The following is a 20,118-nucleotide window of genomic DNA, read 5'->3' on the forward strand; positions in this document are numbered from 1 at the left end:
CATAGTCCTTCAAGTTTGTTCAATATATTGTCATTCAATTTATTAATGCGTGCGGTTTGGGGGGATTGTAGGAATGTCTCCCCTTTCAAGACCTTTTGGTGATGAAAAAGCTCTTTATGTATGGACTACACTCAGACCTCAAGCTGCTCGGTAACGTTGTCAGTTTTACTACTCGGTGGCCTGGATACCGATGCGTTCTTTCAGCACAGCAACACTCAGTTTTTCTCCCTGAAAACGCTCCCTTCCTGAACACCTGTGTTTCTAATTCCTCGTCCACATTCAATGGGACATGTTCCAGCTGAATCTGACTGAAAAAGACCAGATGTTTGTAACAGTGACAGTTTTTAATTTGAATGGCAAAAGAATCCTAAACTTAGAAGTTAAAGGTTTAACTGCTGTGTGTTCTTTATTGCCAAATTGTTGGTTCTTTTTGCTAAAACAAACTTTTAGGGCTTCTTCTCCTGCATTGTTTCAGTATAAATCTCTAACACACCATGATTTCTTCAATGCATCATCAAGGGTTTAATAATACAGCTGTTTTCAGGATTTTGACAATAAGGCAGTGGTGCACATTCTACGGGCACTCTGCAGAACATCTGGTTTAGCTGCTGCAAGGAGACGGTCCGCCCAGGCACAGATGTAACCACGTTAGAATTCTGTACTATGCTTGTTGTGAAATGCTTGGCTGGATTCTTCGGTGGGAGTTAATGCAGAGCAGTGACCCTGGATCCGTTAAACCTTGTTGAACAATGACAAAACTGCAAGGGCACAAGAGGCCTGTGAGGCCAGAAAAAAAGCAAATAAGAAACATCTGGTTTAGCACATCCTCTTTTGTTTAGGGTTTGGCCTGATAAAAATAGCAAAAATGAAATAAAATTCAGCCATGTGGAGACTTGCCAGCGCTAAACAGAACCTTTTGGACAAATAAGCGATGCAAACATGCAGTAAAAGGAGGTCTTGAGGTTTAAGGTCTTTCTAAAGATCTTGGCTGCCCGTGACTTTGGAGGTATAGCCAAACAAACTTTTAAAAGAGCCTGAATGGGCAACAATCTTAGTACAGTGCCCACCGCCTGAAAACATATAACTCCAAGCAGTTTGACAACTCTATCACAGTGTAGAAAGAAGCAGGGCAATCAGAAATCACTAGCTACGCCCGGGATCATTTCTATTTCTACAAAATGTGTCCAAAAGAGATAAAACTGCATAGCACTGTACATCACAAACAGATGTTTTGGGCTGAACATTTTTAATATCCCACAAATGTTAGAGAACTGAACTGGACTCGCAGGATCTTTCAGCTCAATATCCCCAGCTTACTTTTGGAGAACTGCGAGTAATATAAAGGAGAATAATCTCACCCAGTTTTTATAAATGTCTGCTTGTTTCCTGCATTCTTTACTTGCTTCATCATCAGCGGGCATGACTGAGCCTCAGCCTCTTCAAATATAACTGGCAGGCTATCAGAGCACCCAATCACCATGATGGATTAGCAAATGTTTGTTGCATAAACTTGTTTGTCCAAATCTTTCTTTCTTGGTATCTCCAAAAATCAGTTGAGATGCAGAGCCTTGATTAAAAAGATGATTTTGTTTTATTTTTAGGTTTTCACTCAGCCTGCTGGAAAGGATCATGGGAGAGGATGTGGTGAACGTGGCATTCTTGGTGGTCTTTCGACAGCATTTTCTTCCCCGGCCGTCATGGTCAAAAGGTCTTAAACTCAGGAAATAACCAGTGAAAAGTGACAAACCTCCCTCACATTAAAAAGTCCACCACCACAGTGGAGTTTAAGATGAATCGGACAGAGGGCTAAAGTACGATGAGAAGGAAGAGCGGAGCTGTTCAGAGAAACTTGATGAGGAGCGAATAGAAAAGTGGTGGGAAAGACATTGACGAGAGAGAGGCCCTCTCGGCTAAAGCCCGGCTTCAAAGCTTATCCAAACTGACAGAGGAGAAATGGACCTGGGGACAACGTCACATCCAACAGGATGTGTGGCTGGGGACAACCCAGCCACATCCAACATCCTGTTGAGAATCCCATAAATGTGGCCTTAATGTGACGCCCTATCTTGCAGGTTCAGGGATGGCATCGTGATGCTGTCGGCATCTAGACGTCTTCTCTTATGGAAGGAGGATCTCAGGAACGAAGGACGACAGAGCCGACTATTGAGAAAGGAGATGGCAGTATCACTAGTGTCATTAGATCAATAATAGCCAGCAGCAATCCATACTGTTTTTGTTGTTGTTGTTGTTGAAGTGAAAATGAAATTGACCATACTATATAGGAGAGGTTTAGCATCATTTCATTTGTTACTTTTCATCAACAAATCCCTTTCTTCCGCAGCCCCAAGCCCGGCGGTTCTGAGGGTGTAAATCTTATAAAACATGGTCACAAATATAGCCTACAGTTTGATTTAAAACAAACAGGTAATTTCTTCTAACAGCTGGGCATTTTAATTTGTAGTAATTATATCTCAAACAGGAGTAAATAGGGCTAATATAAGAAAACAGCAACGTTACAATCATAGTCTGACTAATATGAATGTATTGCAGAACAGAGGCTTATTTAGTCGGACAACTGCAGCTGCACTCCCTCGTGACAAACGTGAGAACTCTCGCGGCACATATCCAACGCACCTTTTGACTTCCGCTCTATTTAAACTGCGAGTGCTCCGTCACCCTGTGGACGTATTCAGTGAGGCTGCCATGAAAAAAACCCATTGGCTAACTTGATGCCATGCTCACAAAACAACATTAGAGTTTTGTAAATAAGCTAGCCTGCCAACAGGAGAGGATTTTGAGGGAGGAAATGACCCCAACCCAAAAGGATTCATTGTTGCGGCGACGCAACAACATTCGGGAATCAGTTCTTCACTTCGGTAGGGTACGTTTTGTTCATGCAAAGTTTGTGTTAATGCTAACATTAATATATCAGTGGGTGTTGTTGTCCTTGGTTAGCCATATTAGTAAGCAAGGCTGCTAACTTCGCTGTTGCCCCTCTCACCGTCCTCTGATTCCTGCTTTAATGTTGCTGCCATGTCTATGAGAAGTATTTTCATTGGTAGGCTTTTAATTGTGAATTTTGGTTGTTTTGTTGGCTTTGTGAATTTTCCATGCTGTTGATTTCTGATGATGACTACTGTTCATGTCTGTGCATTGTTGTTGTGCCTCCCATAATGGGGCTCCATTGGCTCACTGTAATTGAGGGTAATGTTGTGTATTAGCTATATTGATATGTATGGTTGCTCTCTTGCATACAGTCCATTTCAGTTCATTCATACCCCACTAAACTCACAACTTGGGGTTTAGATGACATTTAGATTTCCTATCCATAAACTAATTTAATCTGCTACACTCAATAGCATGCAATGCCAACCGTAAGCTCATTTCCATGTACTGATCTGATTTTGATAATTAAAAAGTTGGTAATATCTCTGCAGAGGTCACTTGTTTCAGCATGTTGCTGCATGCAAGATGGATTGCTGGCTTTTGATTTTTCCATCTCAATTCACTAGAAAGTCTACGATAACACTGGTGTCCAGTCTGCACATTGAAGATGAATATAGGTTTAAGTACATTTCTCTCATAGTCTGATGTGCCCTGCTGTGCTGCTCCTGTCCATCTCTTTTTGCAAACTCTGCCGTACACTGCACACACGGGCTGCATCTGCTCACATAGCATTGTATTAGCTCCACCTCCACCCCAGCATCCACCTGTTGGCTCTGAGCTGAAGCTCTCTGGAGGGGGAAGTTTAATATCATCACTCCTCAGTATCTGCCGTGTTGAGCTCGGTGTATCCTCGTGGGATGCGGTGGGGTCGTGTCAACTCAAATATCGACTCTGCTGGCATTATAAATCTGTTCCACATGAGTTGGTCGACTGAATTATTCTTTTGTCTAATACTAATACTGCCTGAAAAAAACGTGTCATTTCCCATGACAACACGTTGCACAGAGGCAATACAAAGGAATGCGAAATAATGGGATATTTGGCTGAATGTGTGTCTCAAAGAGTCTCTGGAGTTTTCTCGGTGGCGGTAGTCAGTCACTGTATTCTGATACAGCTCATACTTGGATGGAAGAAGCGTTGATAATGTTTGTGAATTCCAAGGAAATTGAAGTTGGTCGGAGGCTCTCATTGAAGCAGAACCTCTTCAGCCGGATGGAACGTCCAACTCAAAATATGCAAATGATTGCAGTCAGATTGTCTTGATTTCAGTGAGGAGGAAGTCGTGAAAGCTGCTGGCGGTTTGAGATTGTGCAGTGAAAGAGCTGCATTCCCTTTTTCTTGAAAACAACAAGAAGAAGAATGGGGTCACTCGTTGTTTAATAAATCTGTGTGATTGCCAGTTTCCTCTTAATTATGAAAGGAGGTTTTCCAGTGGTATTTGGGTCAATTTGTGTTGAAGTAAAGTTTGGGGAGGACGGCTAAGAGGCAGCCAGAAAAGAGATGCATGACTCCTGATGGGTGACTTTTTGCACACTAAATCTTCTGGATGTTGATTCTAGATTGTGCTGCACTTACTAAATGCTCATCTGCCCTCTGGTGTAGAGAAAGTGTATGTTCCAACTTCAGCATTTCAATATGTCAAAGTATCATTTCTCCTTAATTTAAAATGTTCAGCAGTGTTTTTAAACACATGAAATGGTTGCTGATTCTTTTCACGGGTGTATTTTAACTCTGGGTAGCTGTGTTTCTATGTCTCGAGAGTTCAAACGTCTTTGTTTCATTTGCCTAATTCATTTGCCAGATTTAATAGCTTCAAATCCAATCACAAACAGTTTTGCTTCCAGCGTGTTACTAATTGGTGTTTATTCAGTGTTTGTGACACTCATTCAACAGAGGGAGAGCAAATTGTTATGAAGGCTTGATCAGAGTAATTGCTGCCTTTCAGGTATCTGACTCACTCAACTTCACAACTAAAATTATATTTGTCATTTAGATTTCCATTGTAGCTCATTTAATATTCTAATACAACATATTAATATCTGAAGTTTGCATTTAAAGACTGAATTCACTCGATTTGGTGTCTTTTAGTGTTGAGCCTTTGGTCTGCTGCTATTGGTATCAGCAGCAATAGCATTGGATGGGGCCAATGTTAAGACTGCAATGATATGTGATGTCCAGTAGAGGGTGGTGTTGTTTCACTAAACTCATGCTCTGATTACAGATGAAGGAATTCAGCTTTTTCTCACTCTGTACAGTATAAGGGGACTCTGATTTAATCAATTAGTCTAATTTAAATGTCCGAGTTATTTATCATGAAAGAAAAAGTACTCTGGCTCTAGCTTCTCCAATGTGAGGATACACTGAATATTTGGGCTTCGGTTTTTGACTTTTAACTGAAGAAAACAAGCAATGTGAAGATCATTTTCTAGAGTTGTGAGACACTTGTGGTGATCATTTCCTACTTTTTTGACATTTTATAAACTAATAAAAAAGACAATAATGCAAATAGTCATTACTTGCCGTACTATAGAGCACTTGCAGTTTTAAAGCACATATTTCACAATGAAGAGCGTGCAGCAGTTTGCTTACAAGTTGACCCAGTGTCTGTGTGGAAAGCTGAGATGTAGGCGTCACAAAATGTGGTGGCGTAATCTCTTTCTCCCTGCAATATATCACGATACAGAGAGTGGGATGGATGATTAGAATGATTTAAATGCCACGACTGGCAGCCACTCTGTTTTGTTTTCCCATCGCAGATTTCAGTGGAGTGACTGAAGCCCTTTGATGAATGGATCCGTCCGAAATAAGTCGAGCTGTAATATTTCCGGCTGATCGCTCTTGATTTAGGTGCAGCGTTAACTTCGCTCTGTGTATACTGGGCTGATGAAGTATTCATTTAAAGGAACTTAAAGTAAATAAAGAATGAATCACACTGCCACGCGTTGTCAAATCTGCATGTGAAACAGGACTTTGTGCAACATCATAAAGAGCATGCAAATAGAGACAGAACTATGAATGAATAATACGTCATAAGTCTTCTATCAATTATGAAAAAGCAAGAAGTCTTTCAACCAGACATTGATTACATGTAAATGTGATCGCAGCGGGAAACACAGCTTTTAGATTGAATTCTTCCATCATTGGGTTTCTTTTGAGACTCCAGTGACGCTCTTACCAGCTGTAGACTAATTATTGCACTACAGACAAAGAGGGAATGCCTTTGTTATTTAACTCTTCGGATGTCTATAATGGGAAGGCAATTCAACTGGAATGGCTGAGGGAACCTTTTGGGAATTCAATTTAAATGGCCTTTTTTAAAGCCACTTCATCATGCAAACTGGAGAGAACGTGGAAGCAAACATGCACAAGGCTGTTTCCCTTTTTCAAAATTTACGGAGGGCATTAGACAGTGACAGTGATGAAACACATCCTCATGTTTGCACTAATGTAGAACAACAGACTGGATTAGTTTGAGTCCAGAAGATAAAACAAGTGTTACTTCAAAGCTGTATTTTTTGGTAGTTTTGAGGGTGCTTATGGGAATTGGCTTTCAATATTTGACTGTTTTGTTCCAATGTTGTTACAGCATTGTGTCTTTGTGCAATTTGCAAAACATGCACAGTGAATCTTTGTGCAGCGGAGCGGCTTTTATTAGCCGAGACATTTGTGGCTCCAAATAAATACATTCCTGTGAATTGTACTGCCATCCTGCATTTACTGCCGCACAGATTTAACAGGCTGTTGCTCTTGGTTATTCGTACAGTTTTAATTTTCAAAGGAGAGGAAATGTGCCTACTTGGAAATAGATTCGTATTTTCTCAAAGCTCTGGCTGTGTTATGACTCACATAAATTAACTAGAAATCTGAAGAAAAGATAAACACTGTGTTGCCCGACTTGCTGCCAACTTCCTTTTTGCTCCACTTTGTCTTTTGTGAGAATGCATGCTTGTCTGGGACATTTTGCATCCGACTGTCCCAGAGCCTCAATGTCTCCTCCCCAAAACCTCTGACCGGTCCTTTAGATACCCTGCGATTCCCTCGTTTTCCCAGTGACTCACACATTCTTGCCCTGCTCTGATAACTCCGACATCTTTTTCTCTCCCCCCCTCCCTTTCTGTTGGATACATCTCCTTTTTCAGCCCGAGAGCCTGAAGCAGCATTCTGTGTTTCTCAAATGAAGCATTTGACCTCTCTTTTAGGGGTCTTTTATTTCAGTCACTGCTACAGTAAGGTTAGTGTCAAGTATATCTCCATTTGACCATCCTGTACTTAAGGGTAATACGTCTTTTATGTGCTCGGATATATTCCAGCTAAGAACAAAACTATTAAAATAAGTGTCATCTCTTCAGTTCTGTGAGACGTATTCTTTTTTTTTATTTATCAAACAACACAGGACTCAGTTTTAATATCTTTGAATTCACTATTTAATTTTGTACATCTGGTCACAAAAAACAAAAACAATCCAGACTTGCCAACATCTCTTTCTCTCTTGTATTCATTCTCTCTCGCTCTCTCTCTCTCGCTCTCTCTCGCTCTCTCTCACACAAACACACAAAATCACCACGCTCTCTTGTGCTATTTTCTATCTTTGATTCATCTCTGTTTTTATAACTTAGAAAATAATTTATATTAAAAAAAACAACATTGATTTTCATGGGCACTTGAGAGAGATGAAGCTCAAATGAAGGGGCTGGCTGACACATCAGTGGTTTTCTTGAACCGAAGTAAAGGGCAGGGGGGGGGGGGGGGTTGTTCAGAGTTTCGAGTTCTTCTCCCAGAAGAAAGAGTCATTCCGCAGCACTTTGGCCAATTTTTCATTGAACGGCATGTAGAAATCCCGCAGGATCTCTCTAGTGATGGGCAGCATGGGTCCCAGGTTTTTGTCAGCCGGCCTCCTGGTATTTGACGCTGGACTTCTCGTGATCTCTGACTCTTTCTCTTTCGTCAGAGGCCCTGTAAAACACACACAAACACTTCTTTCACATCCCTCCTTCCCGGGCCACTTCACATTTTGCCGCAGCACCAAACAAATGGAACAAAAATACAGTTAAAGGACTCTACTCTGTCACTGTGTGTATCAGCTGTGCTCTGAGCAGAAGATTTGACGCTCCGGGAGGTAATCGCATCTTGGCTGGTGTTGGCAGCTCTTTGAAGAGCTAAGTCTGAGCTTTGGGGAAACTCAACTGTGGGATGAACCAGTGAGACAAGAGGGCTTCCAGACTACAGGGCAAGACTGTATTTTGACTGCAGCACACAGACACTGGCCTGTTACTTAAAGCAATCTACTGTATACCCCAAGGAAAGGTCGATACTAAAAGTGCTGTATAGAAAGTGTAAGAAAGCTCAGAACCTCATCTGAGGGACATTTCATTTTCTTTCCTAAGCTAGTGGGCTGTACACGACTCGAGCACTTCAAAATCAACAGGATTTTCTAATGCAGTACATGCACTGCTCTTTGTTAACACGGTAGACACCAGAATCCCCTAATTGCCTCCCTTGAGTACTTTTAACTACACGCTGACATGGCTTTTCACATGTCCCTACGTCTTTACCGATCTGTTAATTGTATTGATCGGAGCCACCAGAGGGAATGATTACAGACCAGGATCTTATGTGGGGATGTGTCGCTTACTCACCCAGGCTAAGGAAGTCAAAGACTTTGTGCATTGTGTATTTCCTGTTTGAGGCATGGTCCTCCAACCGCAGGACCAGAATCTGTTCCCTGCTGAAGACGGTCAGCCAGTCCATTAAGTACACAATGTACAGGCCGACTTGCAACCTGACCTGAGGACACAAAACAGGAGAATCAATGTGGGATAAACCGAGCTCTATCAGAAGAAACGTCCTCCTCAGGGGACGGGGGTGTATGCATGGGTTAAACTTCTTTCAAGGGGATGAACGAGGAAGACCGAGGGAGGGAATTCCACCAGCGTGCTCTTTCATCTTCCCCTTGGGTACGGCTGGGTAATGCAAGGCACCGCGTGGGCATGTGAACATGTGCTGGTATCATGTGGTGTGTGTGTGTGTGGTTGAGGGATTTCAGAAAGATGGAAGTTTCTTCTAGGATCGAAAACCTGAATCGCCACCAGATACCCACTTCATACCCCGCTATGATGTTGTTGTATTTAGTTTTACCCCATGATTGTAATCCATTAAGCGTACATTTACAAAAACGATAGAAACATTCGCAAGTTGTGGTCTCTCAAATGTGTTGTTGCTGTTCTCTGTTGCTTTGGATTTTTGACTGTTGGTCAGAAAAGATGTCACCTTGGTAACTTGTGATGGGCGTGTCTCAAAATACATCTGAGACAAACCCCCCAAAAAATACATTTGCCGTTGATCTTTTATAAGATTTCACAAGCAGGTAGCCCAATTGTTGTTGAAATGAATTTTCACATGGACTAATAACTCTGAAGATGTATTAGTGGAGGATAGACAAGCGTGCTCTCAGAGTGCCATAAAGCTTGTCAGTGGCAGTTGGAGAGGAGGACCTCTGTGTAAGGCAGCCAAAAGAGGACGGCCTCCTCCTCCCCCTGCCAGTCTGCCTCAACGCACTGTGGAAAAAGCTGGCCGGGGGCCCAACACTGGGGCCCCAGCATTGCCTGACACTAAGACTTGGTCTTTTTTTGTGAGCAAGAAGGACGTTAACACCACTGGTAAACTTGGTTTTCTAACACAAAGAGAGGCTCTAGACACTGCCAGGCTCGGTGGTTCGACAGCGTCGTTGACGCCAGTCCCTTTCATGAAGTCCGCCCTGCAAGCTTTAGCGCGTGCTAATGAAGTGTGGATTTCACTCCATCTGTCTTTTTTTTTTACTCCTTTTCTATTTCTTTTCTTCCCACCAGCTAATACGCTGGTGGCTAAATTGCGGCGCTCTGCGAGGCAAAAGCGGGAGGCGGGGGGGTGCACTCACTGGCATGGCGTTGTTGACAGTAGTGTTGTACACACAGGAGCGCATCGTGTACTCCGTAAGGCACCCTTCGAATAGCTGCAGCGACTCCGACACCTTCTCGTGGAAATCCTCCGCAGACTTGTTGGAAATACCGAAGTAAAGGTAGTCTGAGTAGAGCCTGCAAGACAACGGAGATGCTCTGTAAACAAATTTGAACCTGGGACCCGAAGATTTCACTTTGTTAAAAAGAGGACATATGACTCATTGTTTCCCAGGTTTTTCAGATACAGAACCTGTTTTCATCCATATTTTGTCTTGCATCCAAAATCTGTTTCCTGCAGCAACTTACTGTAGCTTTAAAGTCAGGCACAAAGTGAAGACAGAAACTTAACAACTTGGATAAATATGACTGAGCAGTCATCCTCGGGACTGGACTGGATAGCTATTGCAGAAATAAACGATTGCCATTATAATGATCCAGGTTTGGGTACATGGGGACCCATTTTCATAGACTTGAATGAACAATATTTGAAATAAGTGGACATTAAATCCGGTTTTAACAGAGTCCATTTATCTCTGGCTGGAGATATCAATGATGTGTAACTAAAAGGGAATTGGGGATATGATACTCTGGGACCGAAAGCCCTGGACTGCGAACTTTTGAGTATAAAAAATGAATGATATGGAGACAGATATTGACCCTGAGAATATATTTGATGGCAACATTAATGATCATTTTGAGCACTAATGAACAGTTTAATATAAAATGAATGCTACACAAAGTAGTTTAAACAGAATGCCTTTCAGGCATTCAGCAGTAAGTTCTCTTCGACTCTGATAAAGGCACCATAATGAGAAGCGTTTGACAGCCAGGCTGAGTAAAAGGCAACGCAACGCCTGTGACAGCAGGTCTTTTGTTTCCTGTAAACACAAAAAAAAAAAAGTATCTGTCTGTATCTGCAGTGTAAACAGCTATGATGGAGGCAACAAAGATGTCGCAGTGCGAGTCAGAGCTGTATCTGCATCGTTACCGGCATGCATTCTTCGTGCAGATATATGCAGGGGCGAGGCAGTAAAGCGGAGAGTACTTTCACCTTTCCACGGGGTCCCTGAGCATGATGATGAAGCGGGCATCGGGCTGCAGGGCGTGGACGAAGTCCTGGATGAGGAAGGGAGGCTCTCCCTCTGTGGTGTTGTCATAGAAGTACACCCAGGCGTTGTTGTCCCACATGGTGGACGCGCTGGCTTCTCCTGCAAAATTACAGCCACAGTGGTTCAAAATACAAACATGCACACAGGCCATCATACAATTATCCAGAGGCAAAACAAAACACATACACATACACATACACACATTTTCACAGTTTTTCTCACTCTTTGGAGTTGCGTTTGATGTGTGTAGTTGGATACGCGAGGCTCATTGTTTCTGTTTTTCTTTTATAGATTTTCACAATCTTTACAAGGCAGCGGATTGGTTTAAACCACAATTAACTTAAAAGTAAAAAGTAAGGTAAATATTTTATGGATCCAGTTTCTCGAATGTGAGGATTTGCTTGTTTGTGTCTGTTTCATTATAATATTGTGAATTTAATATCTTTTGGGTTTCTGACTTTTGATGAGATGTCATCTTTGACTCTGCAAATTATATAGACTAATAAATCAATTAATAATAGATCAATCAAGAAAATAATTGGCAGATTTTGATAAGACACGTTTTAGTTTATAGTAAACAATACTCTCTTTGGACATTGACAGTACAGAAAATATGGTTAATTATGATTATGCTCCAAAATTCTTTATTTTTAACATTTAATATTCGCCTAGTTTTGTTTTATTGTTTTCTCTGATTTTTAATCATTTTTGTAAGTAATCGTTATAAACAGATAAATTCCCCAATTAGTATCTTCTGAAAGTACTAATCCGTAAAGGAAACGATTGTTTCAACTTCTACATATAATTGCCTTTGAGTCAAGGCTGGAACCAACAGACACAGCATGTTCCCAACATAGATGCGACAAGTCAATAAAACAAAAGATTCTAACACAAAAAGCGAAAAAACAACAACAACAAAAAGCAAGTGCAGTGACAACTCCAGCTGTGAGTAAAATTGCGGAGAGACTCGCACACAGTGGCAGCGCTGTTGCTCATAAGGAGTCAGAAGACGTCGTTTCTCCAACAATTTGAGAGCAGAAACTTTTATCAGACTGTGCTGAGACATGATATCCAGGATTCATTAGGCAGCCTCTGCCTTCATTATCCTCTTATCTGTGAAGTGAAGCTGTGATGTATTTGCAGGGAACACAACACGGGGCCTTATCTGCCTCCCTTCCTCAGAGAAAGGGATGATAGCCAGGACCTATTTTCTGTGATGACAACAGTGAGGGCCCAAATGGGATCGCTGCTAATGCTGTCGCGCTTGAAATAATACACACTGATCAAGTCTGTTTTAAAGGTCTCGGGGTCCATTAAAAGGGCTTATTTTGCCCCCACGGGGGGGGGGGGGCCGTAATAGGGCAAAGAAATGGCGGAGCCAGACCGGCGTGCCTCTTATATCCTGGCCACAGGCCTGCACCTTGCTGGGCTCTCCCAGGGTATCGTGTGAATACTGAGTGGGGCTTTGGCACACTCCCCCCTCCCTCCTTTTTACAAGAATTATTTATTTAAAGAGGGAAACAAAACAGAGCGGCACGCTAAGCTGTGCTCAATGCACCAACTCTATCCGGTCTGAAAAGGCTATTGTCGAAAACTTAAATCAGTTTTTTCTTTGCAGTCGAGCAGTTCTTTGAGATTGCGTTTGGACGGTGGCAAAAGACAGAGACGGATGGAAGCAGGATATGCAAATAGAGGATGGAGGTTTGAAAGAGTTCTCCACCCCGCTGCGGATATTATTGCTGTCCTGACACACACACACACACACACACACACACAAAAACAATGATTCCTTTTATACGCCACTTCAGTGAAGTGGCTAAGCGAAGCAGAAGGAAGTCCAGTATTATAAAGCTGTAAGGGTTGAGTCACCGGCTCTCTTAAAAATGAGATTGACTGCTATGGAGCAGCGCTGTGCTTCAGCCTCACTACCTGCTGCTTTAATAGCAGCTTTTGTAATATTGCAGGCGAAGTACCAGGCAAGGTCTCCCCGAGCCAAATGCGATTGGCCGTATCCTGGCGAGGGTGCACCGAATGTTGTCGGTCCTCGTTCCTCGCACAGGTCACAGTGGCAATGCATGACCCGAGTAACTAACACGATACAGCAGAGGGAGGCGGCTAAAGCTGTCCTCTTGACACGATGTTAGACAAAACAGGACGGCAGAGGTTACACTGAACACGAAATGTTTTGTGCACCTGCCTGGAGATCTGATTAGAGAGATGAGCGATAGACTGTTTTACACGCTATCAAATGTATCGTGTTCTCCCATCTTACCTCTGACGTGTAACGCTCAAGATAATGATTCTGAAATAGATCAGAAGGTGCTCTATTGTAATCTAGACATAGGAGGTTGCTCATTAGCATGTCACCTGCCACCCAAAGGGTTGCTGAGTTTTCACATGATGCTTTGCTTTGCTTGCTGTGAAAAGCTGATGTTTGATGTTTAGTTTCCGGGGTTAAGTTCATCTTAAAACTATTGTAGAAATGATAAATAAAATAAAAAAAATGGGCTCAGTGTTCGATTGGGGTTGGACAAAAGTGATTTGTAAAGAAATTATGCTAGTGGAGTCTCAGATTCCAAATCCCTGCAGGCACTGGAATAGTTCTTTTGACCCCGACTGGTCTGAGTCCTTTTTAATATTAGATACCCGCCGACTAAATCTACTTTTCACAAGCTACTTGATGTTTTGTAAAACAAGGTGCTCTATATTTAGCTGTTTGCGTTGAATTCCTCAGTTTTTTGGTATCATTAACATGTGGACCCTCCCCGAAGTTTACCCTCAACACGTGCCCTGCGCTCTCAACGGTTGAAGTTCATCAACAGGTCAGATGTTTAGCTTGCTAGGTGATGCATCAATGAGCCTCGACGCTTTCGCCTTTGAACAGCGAGCACCAATTTGACTCTGATCTGGGGCTTCTGTGGGGAAGCTCCAATCGGCGAATTGAAATTCAGAGCTAAAGTCGTTTGGAGTGAACTAAGCGAGCCGTCTCAGTGGGCCTCTTTGACCCAACGGTGAATGTACGTGTGGATCAACAGAGCCTCGCTCCCAGTGAACCACCGAAACAGAGAGCCGAGGAAAGAAGCAGCGTGCCCTTAAATTAAACCAAAACATAGTGGCATAGTGGTTTTTTCTGTTCATTCCACTTCTAATGGGAGGGAAAACCCTCATTTCTATAAATTCCATCCACATTTTTATCAAATTCTAGGATTGTGTCTGTGTTTTTTCACATTGTGGAAATCATCCAGTTTATCTGGAGAATGTGACTCGTGAAACTGATGTGATGCGTTCAGCTGGACAAGACAAACCACTCAGAGAAAGGACATGAATTGGATTGTCTATTAAAATATGCCTATTTTGCCCTATTTCAGATCCTTATGATCGACCCAGGACATTGGAATACATTTATTATGAATCCCTGCAGAGGCAGACTTTATAAGTTTGTATGTAAACCATGTAAACGAGTGCCCTAAATGCAAATGATGGAAAGTATCGAAGTGGATAGCTAGTCTTTTTTTTTTTTAAAGGGGGAATACCAGAGTCTATAAAAACAACTCTTTTCTGTCACCAGATACAGCAGTTACTGCAACTCATTAGCATTACTGGCCAATCCAAATGACGCATCAGCAAAATAGTTTCTACATTACAGATCCTGTGGTTGTGACACTTGCACGCCTTGTTTTCAGTGATTCATTTTAAGCTTAACCTCTGCTCTGGCCATTGATTCCCGAATGGAAAGAAAAGTGAATACATTTGATGCTGACAGGAAACTGAATCAGTGAATTAGTTAAAAAACATTTTTCATTTCGCTTACCTATGATGATGTTGGGTTGGCTGGTGCTTCCGCTGGCATTCACTGTGAGGTTTCCCTGGATTTGGTAAGCGGCCTGATCGAACAAGTCCAGGTAGTCCTCCACTGGGTATCGATCATGAAAGCCCTCGCTCAGACGGATGATACCTGGGGGAGGAAGGAAAACTTCTTAGAGTACAATAACATCTCTAGTGCATGTTAACTTTTGATGGCAAGTTATCAGATCGTATATATTTTGTAGAAAGTAGAGAGAGACTTAGGTTTCTGTTTTTGGTGCTACAAAATCGATTAGACATGGTGTGTAATCCATCAAGCATGTTTTTCTTCCTGCCTGCCCCTCTCCTCTACATGTGTGTCTGTGAAGGAGGTCATTGGGGCTCCTGTGTTGTCTTGACTGTGGGGTGACCAAATTAAATCCAAGTTCCAATCCAAATTCAGCAGGGAATACCCTCCCTGTTCAATTTTCCCCGTTTCCAATTAAGGGCCGACGTGAAGTTTGTGCTTTTTAAATGCAGGACGAGAAAATGTGTTTTCCATCCGTGCTGTTGTGGTCTGCAGCCTGATTACAATTTACCAGGCAATTGTGGGGATTCAGGGTCTGATTTCGGAGTATCCATGCAGCATGAGGATAATGAGGTAGCTCAGGCGTCTGTTACTTTCAGTGATGCTTTGATGAAAACACCGTTCTCTAGCTAGCAGGAAAACATGAAAACTCTAGTAAACTCTCCAAACATCCAGCCTGCATCTTTGCTAATCCAGAACGGTTACACTTGTAGTGTGTGTGTGTGTGTGTGTGTGTGTGTGTGTGTGTGTGTGTGTGTGTGTGTGTGTGTGTGTGTGTGTGTGTGTGTGTGTGTGTGTGTGAGTGATTTTCAAATGGCCTGTGTTTCTTGAGCCTTGTATACGGCAGGCACGTCTGCCGAGATTCAAACCGCTCCTCTTAAAAAGTTATATGTGACGCCCAATCACCTTTTCACTGAATCGGATGAGTGGAGCCTCGAGGGGGAATGAAATAAATAAGTACAAAACCAGACCATTTGAATTCAAAGTGTTCTCAAAGGATGTCTTAAGAGAAAAGTGCTGATGATCAGCACATATAGCTCTAAGTGCAACACTATAAGAGAGAGAAAGAAAGAAGGAAAGTGGCAGCAAAGATGAAAGGATGAATTTGGGGGGGGGGGGCAATAACTGAGAGGGACCTATGTCCTTGGGATACAGCTGCATTTGCTGCTACGCAACATCACAGGCTGCAAAAAAAAGCACAAGGCAGACAAATTAAGGCAAACTACTCACATCCCGCAGCTTTATGAGGTTCGAATAATCAACTCAAACTGAACATCTCGTTAAAATAAGTATCGCATGCCGACTGATCAATCCAGCAGTTAGGTTTCCGTTAGTCTCAGAGGGATTAGTGGCATAGTCAGCAACTGGATGAACTTCAAAAGGAACATTTTGGCTACGACGATGAGGTTAAGCCTCCTTTTGATTTCTGCGGTGAGAATTTTGATGAAATTTTCATAAAATGTGGCCGATACGGTATGTTGCTCCCTCAACAAGTAGTATGCCAACACACCCCCCTGGGTGAAATTATTAAAATCATTAAGTAATTTTTAGACAGATGGCTCCAGGCAAAAACAAAATGTATGTATCAGTCATTTGCTGAGCAGAAGAATAAGTCCTCCACAGTGAGAAATTACCATTAAAAACCATGCTGCAGTGATGTGATAATGCAGCTGCTGTTCTTAAAAGAGAATTCGATTATCTACTCGCTACCCGCGCCTTTCAACTCAGTCTAAAGTCATCTAATCTGCTGCTGATTTCATAATCAGAGCTGACTTTGAACAGATCGCTGCCCTACAGTTTAACTGCTGCTCTTCACATTTTTTCCTTCTTCTAGTATTTCTTCACAAATGCAGACACACTTTAGCGACACACACACACACACTGACTCACACTCCTGATGCCTGCCTCATGAGCTGCTGAAGAAGCTCCATTATTCATGAGTCTTAATGGCTGTTTCAGTTATAAAAGAAAACAAAACGCATGATAGGTGTTGAGAAAAACGATTTGCCTTCTTTAGAGAGCAAAAACACAACACATATTAAAAAAAGGAGAGACTAGACTCCAGGCTTTTTTTTGTGTCATTAGGTAAACGTCACCAAATCAAACCAAATGAGCAGAGCAACAAAGCATCTGCAAGATAAGTGAGGGGTTGGATTTGTTTAAATACAGAGTTCAACCAAATGCAGTCGCACTCTCAGCTCTCGCATGGCTTTTTAATCCCATCTGTGGTGGTGCGGTGGCTCTTTTGACATCACAGATGCACACGGTGAAGCAAACACACGATGGCATCCACACATTGAGATGACAGAACCGCCATTCGACCAGATGTCTGCTGCGAGGCGGCTCGTACCTCTCCACGCACAGTTTGAGGGGTTTATCTCTTTGTTTGGTAAAATGACATATTACCACCTGTTCAAACTCCATGAAAACCAACAGTGTAAGCCAGGATTGTGGCAGTAGGTTGTGTGTGTGTGTGTGTGTGTCTAAAAAGTCTGAACTGAAACGTGCCGGTGATTATGTGTACAATGCATAAGTCTTCACCAGCTCAACTGGCAAATATTCCCTAAAACTAGAGAGAAATACCGTCCTGAAGTATACCTCTAAGTGTTGGTAAAATAAGAAACGGCTCCCTCTTAAAATTACATGATTTCCTATCTAATTAAATAAATAGATGATGGCTCTGTCTGTTAAATGACAGTATAAAATCCATGGCGTGCAAAGAGAGCAGTCGGAAAATAAAGCAAGAACTATAAGCTGAATGAAGCAAAGTTCATGGTGGTGAGTGTATTTGAGAGCAGGAAACGGTGCACCCACACATGTGGGTTCAAAGTGTGCGAGGAGGCTTCATGTGCTGTATTTGTCACGCGTTCTTTTCAAGTCCCTTCCACCACAGAGACAAATCTATGTCGCAGATGACGGAGAGGAATGGTTAGTCTTTCTGCACATTGTCCTAGTTGAGCCGTTAATGAGCACAGCCACCGCATGAGCTCAAACATCGGCGTACGTATCAGAATGGGGGAAGTGGCAGCGGTAAGATGTGATATGACGAGGGCGTACAGGGGAAAAAAAAGACTATTAGCATTTCGAAATGTTGAATGTGCGAGGCAATGAAGAACTTAAATGCACCATTAGAGCTGTAGGTTCGGGGCCAACAACTCTCAGGTAGAAAATAAACAGTTTAACTTTATTCTCATGCACAGCACAAAACGGGGTGTTGAATATTCATTTCTCGGTTAATTGCATTGGGAGATTGAACTGCGTGCATCGGAGATACTTAATTCATGTCACATTCAGGGCTCACAAGCAGCTAGGTTTCACATTATAACATTAATAATTGCGGGTGCAGTTTTTGGTATTTGATGTCACAAAATTGTCAGTTTGACATGGTGTGAAATTATCAGTCAATATCCAAAGGACTCCACAATAATACTGAAATGTATATAAATTATGCAATTTAGTTTCTACAAAACACATCTTCACAATATGATGACAGCAAGTATACAGGAGATAAAATGAACTATGCTTATTAAATAAAAAGACAGGTTTGTCTTTGAGGCCGAGACCCCTTCAAACGTCTGTCACCGAGCGCTTCTCTGAAGCCCCCCGAGGCATGGCTCTACCAAAATGACTTGCTGTGGAGAGTCACGTTTCACACTTTAAATGCTCTCGGGCTCTCATTATTGTGTAACCAGCCTGAAGGCCTCAGCCACAGCAAATTACAGTTTTCTCTACTCACCAAACCTCTTGCGGGTCCACCAGTGTGGCTCTTTGAAAGTGGTGAACTTGATGTCTGGGTGCAGCCTCAGTCTGTCGTACAGGTCCGTTGTGCCGCACTTTGGTTGGCCGATGATATAGAAGTATGGAAGGCACCGCATGCGGTAGAGTTTCCCATCGCGGTGATACAAGTGTTCTCGGAAAGTGTTCCTCAAGTGCTGAAACACCGTCCGGAAGCGCCTCGAATAGCGTGCATACAAGTTTGTCCTGTAAGGGTCCGAGGTGATATTCCCAGTATATTCCTCATACCAGCATGGGTTCTTGACGCTAGGCAGGAATTTGCGTGGGATAGCAGAAAACATCTGTAAAAGCAATGAAAGCAGGCTGAATTAAGCCACCGTACTTCCCAATCCCCCCATAAAAAAACATTTCAGACAAAGCCTTCTGCCACCCTTGAGATCATCAATGCTACGGCTGCACGATGGAAGATAAATACATTCCAGTCATTTCACAGACTCATTAAAGCAAGAGGTTTGCTTCAACAATTTAATTTATGCAGGCCACTGTTTTGGCAGGTGTAGGCAAACACACCATCTGTGTGGGATCCAGCCGCATGTTCATGGCAAGTTTGAGCGGGAGGATACAATCTCTAGAGGGGGCAGAGAGTTGGCATAGATGCGTAGACACAAGTGAGTGCACATATGTATGCATACACAGTGCAGTCAGACAGTATTTAGGAATTGGCCATTTTTGTTGTTGTTTTTTATATATATATATATATATATATATATATATATATATATATATATATATATATATATATATATATATAGTCCTCCAGGAGAGAGATATTATTAGTCAATATTTGGTGTCAAATCATTTGCATTCAAAGACTGTCTGAAGGCTATATTCTAACAGACAACTGCAGACGCCCTTGGTATCTGCTCTCCTTTTAGGCCATACAAAAGTCAAACTTGTATCATTGTCCTGATGCACTGCCCGAAAAAGAGCTATTATTTATTGTTTACCCCGGATGTGGACACCCTCAGCACTTAAAATGTATAGTTTTCTTGTTTCATTTGAAGTACAATGTGCTGGATTCAAGCAAAAAAGAATTAAAAAAGTGAATCTCTCATAATACTTTCGGATAGTAGTGTCCATGAACACCCATGCAGCCTGCCCTGAGCGAAGCAGATTCATCCTCAGCTGTAGAAGTGAGGCAGCACACACGTTTCCTATACAGTCTTTTTGTCTTCACATATCACAAGTGTTTCTTGGGGACCAAACAAAGGCCCGTGCTGCTGCGACTCGCCCGCAGCCTGTGAAACACGTCTACTTTGAGGACAATTAATGCCGGATCCATCCACAGACGCGGTATTGATTGTCCCGCGGCCACACTCTCCTATTCATTAGCTGGTTCAATAAGAAATTAGTTATGTTGCAAATTAGCCCGAGCACAAGCCATTATCATTAGGATTAACAATTAATTGAACCGGGCTTCGAGGTGAAACGGACACTGTGAGAAAGCCACAGGACCAGTGTT

General features: G+C 42.4%; 1 protein-coding gene across 1 annotated transcript in view; it reads right to left on the bottom strand.

Annotated features, from left to right (window-relative positions):
• Window positions 1-7,392: 7,392 nt before the first annotated feature.
• The window catches only part of chst15 (carbohydrate sulfotransferase 15), a 35,833-nt gene continuing 23,107 nt past the window's right edge, over window positions 7,393-20,118 (bottom strand). Inside the window, exons 3-8 of the mRNA XM_079182816.1 lie at window positions 18,598-18,937; window positions 14,802-14,945; window positions 10,933-11,089; window positions 9,860-10,016; window positions 8,583-8,730; window positions 7,393-7,899 (exon numbers count right to left, since the gene is read on the bottom strand). Coding sequence (XP_079038942.1) covers window positions 7,700-7,899; window positions 8,583-8,730; window positions 9,860-10,016; window positions 10,933-11,089; window positions 14,802-14,945; window positions 18,598-18,937 — 1,146 coding nt within the window. The 3' untranslated portion in view covers window positions 7,393-7,699. The remainder of the gene's footprint in view (window positions 7,900-8,582; window positions 8,731-9,859; window positions 10,017-10,932; window positions 11,090-14,801; window positions 14,946-18,597; window positions 18,938-20,118) is intronic.

Source organism: Pholis gunnellus, assembly GCF_910591455.1.
Source record: "Pholis gunnellus genome assembly, chromosome: 21".
Lineage (NCBI taxonomy): Eukaryota > Metazoa > Chordata > Actinopteri > Perciformes > Pholidae > Pholis > Pholis gunnellus.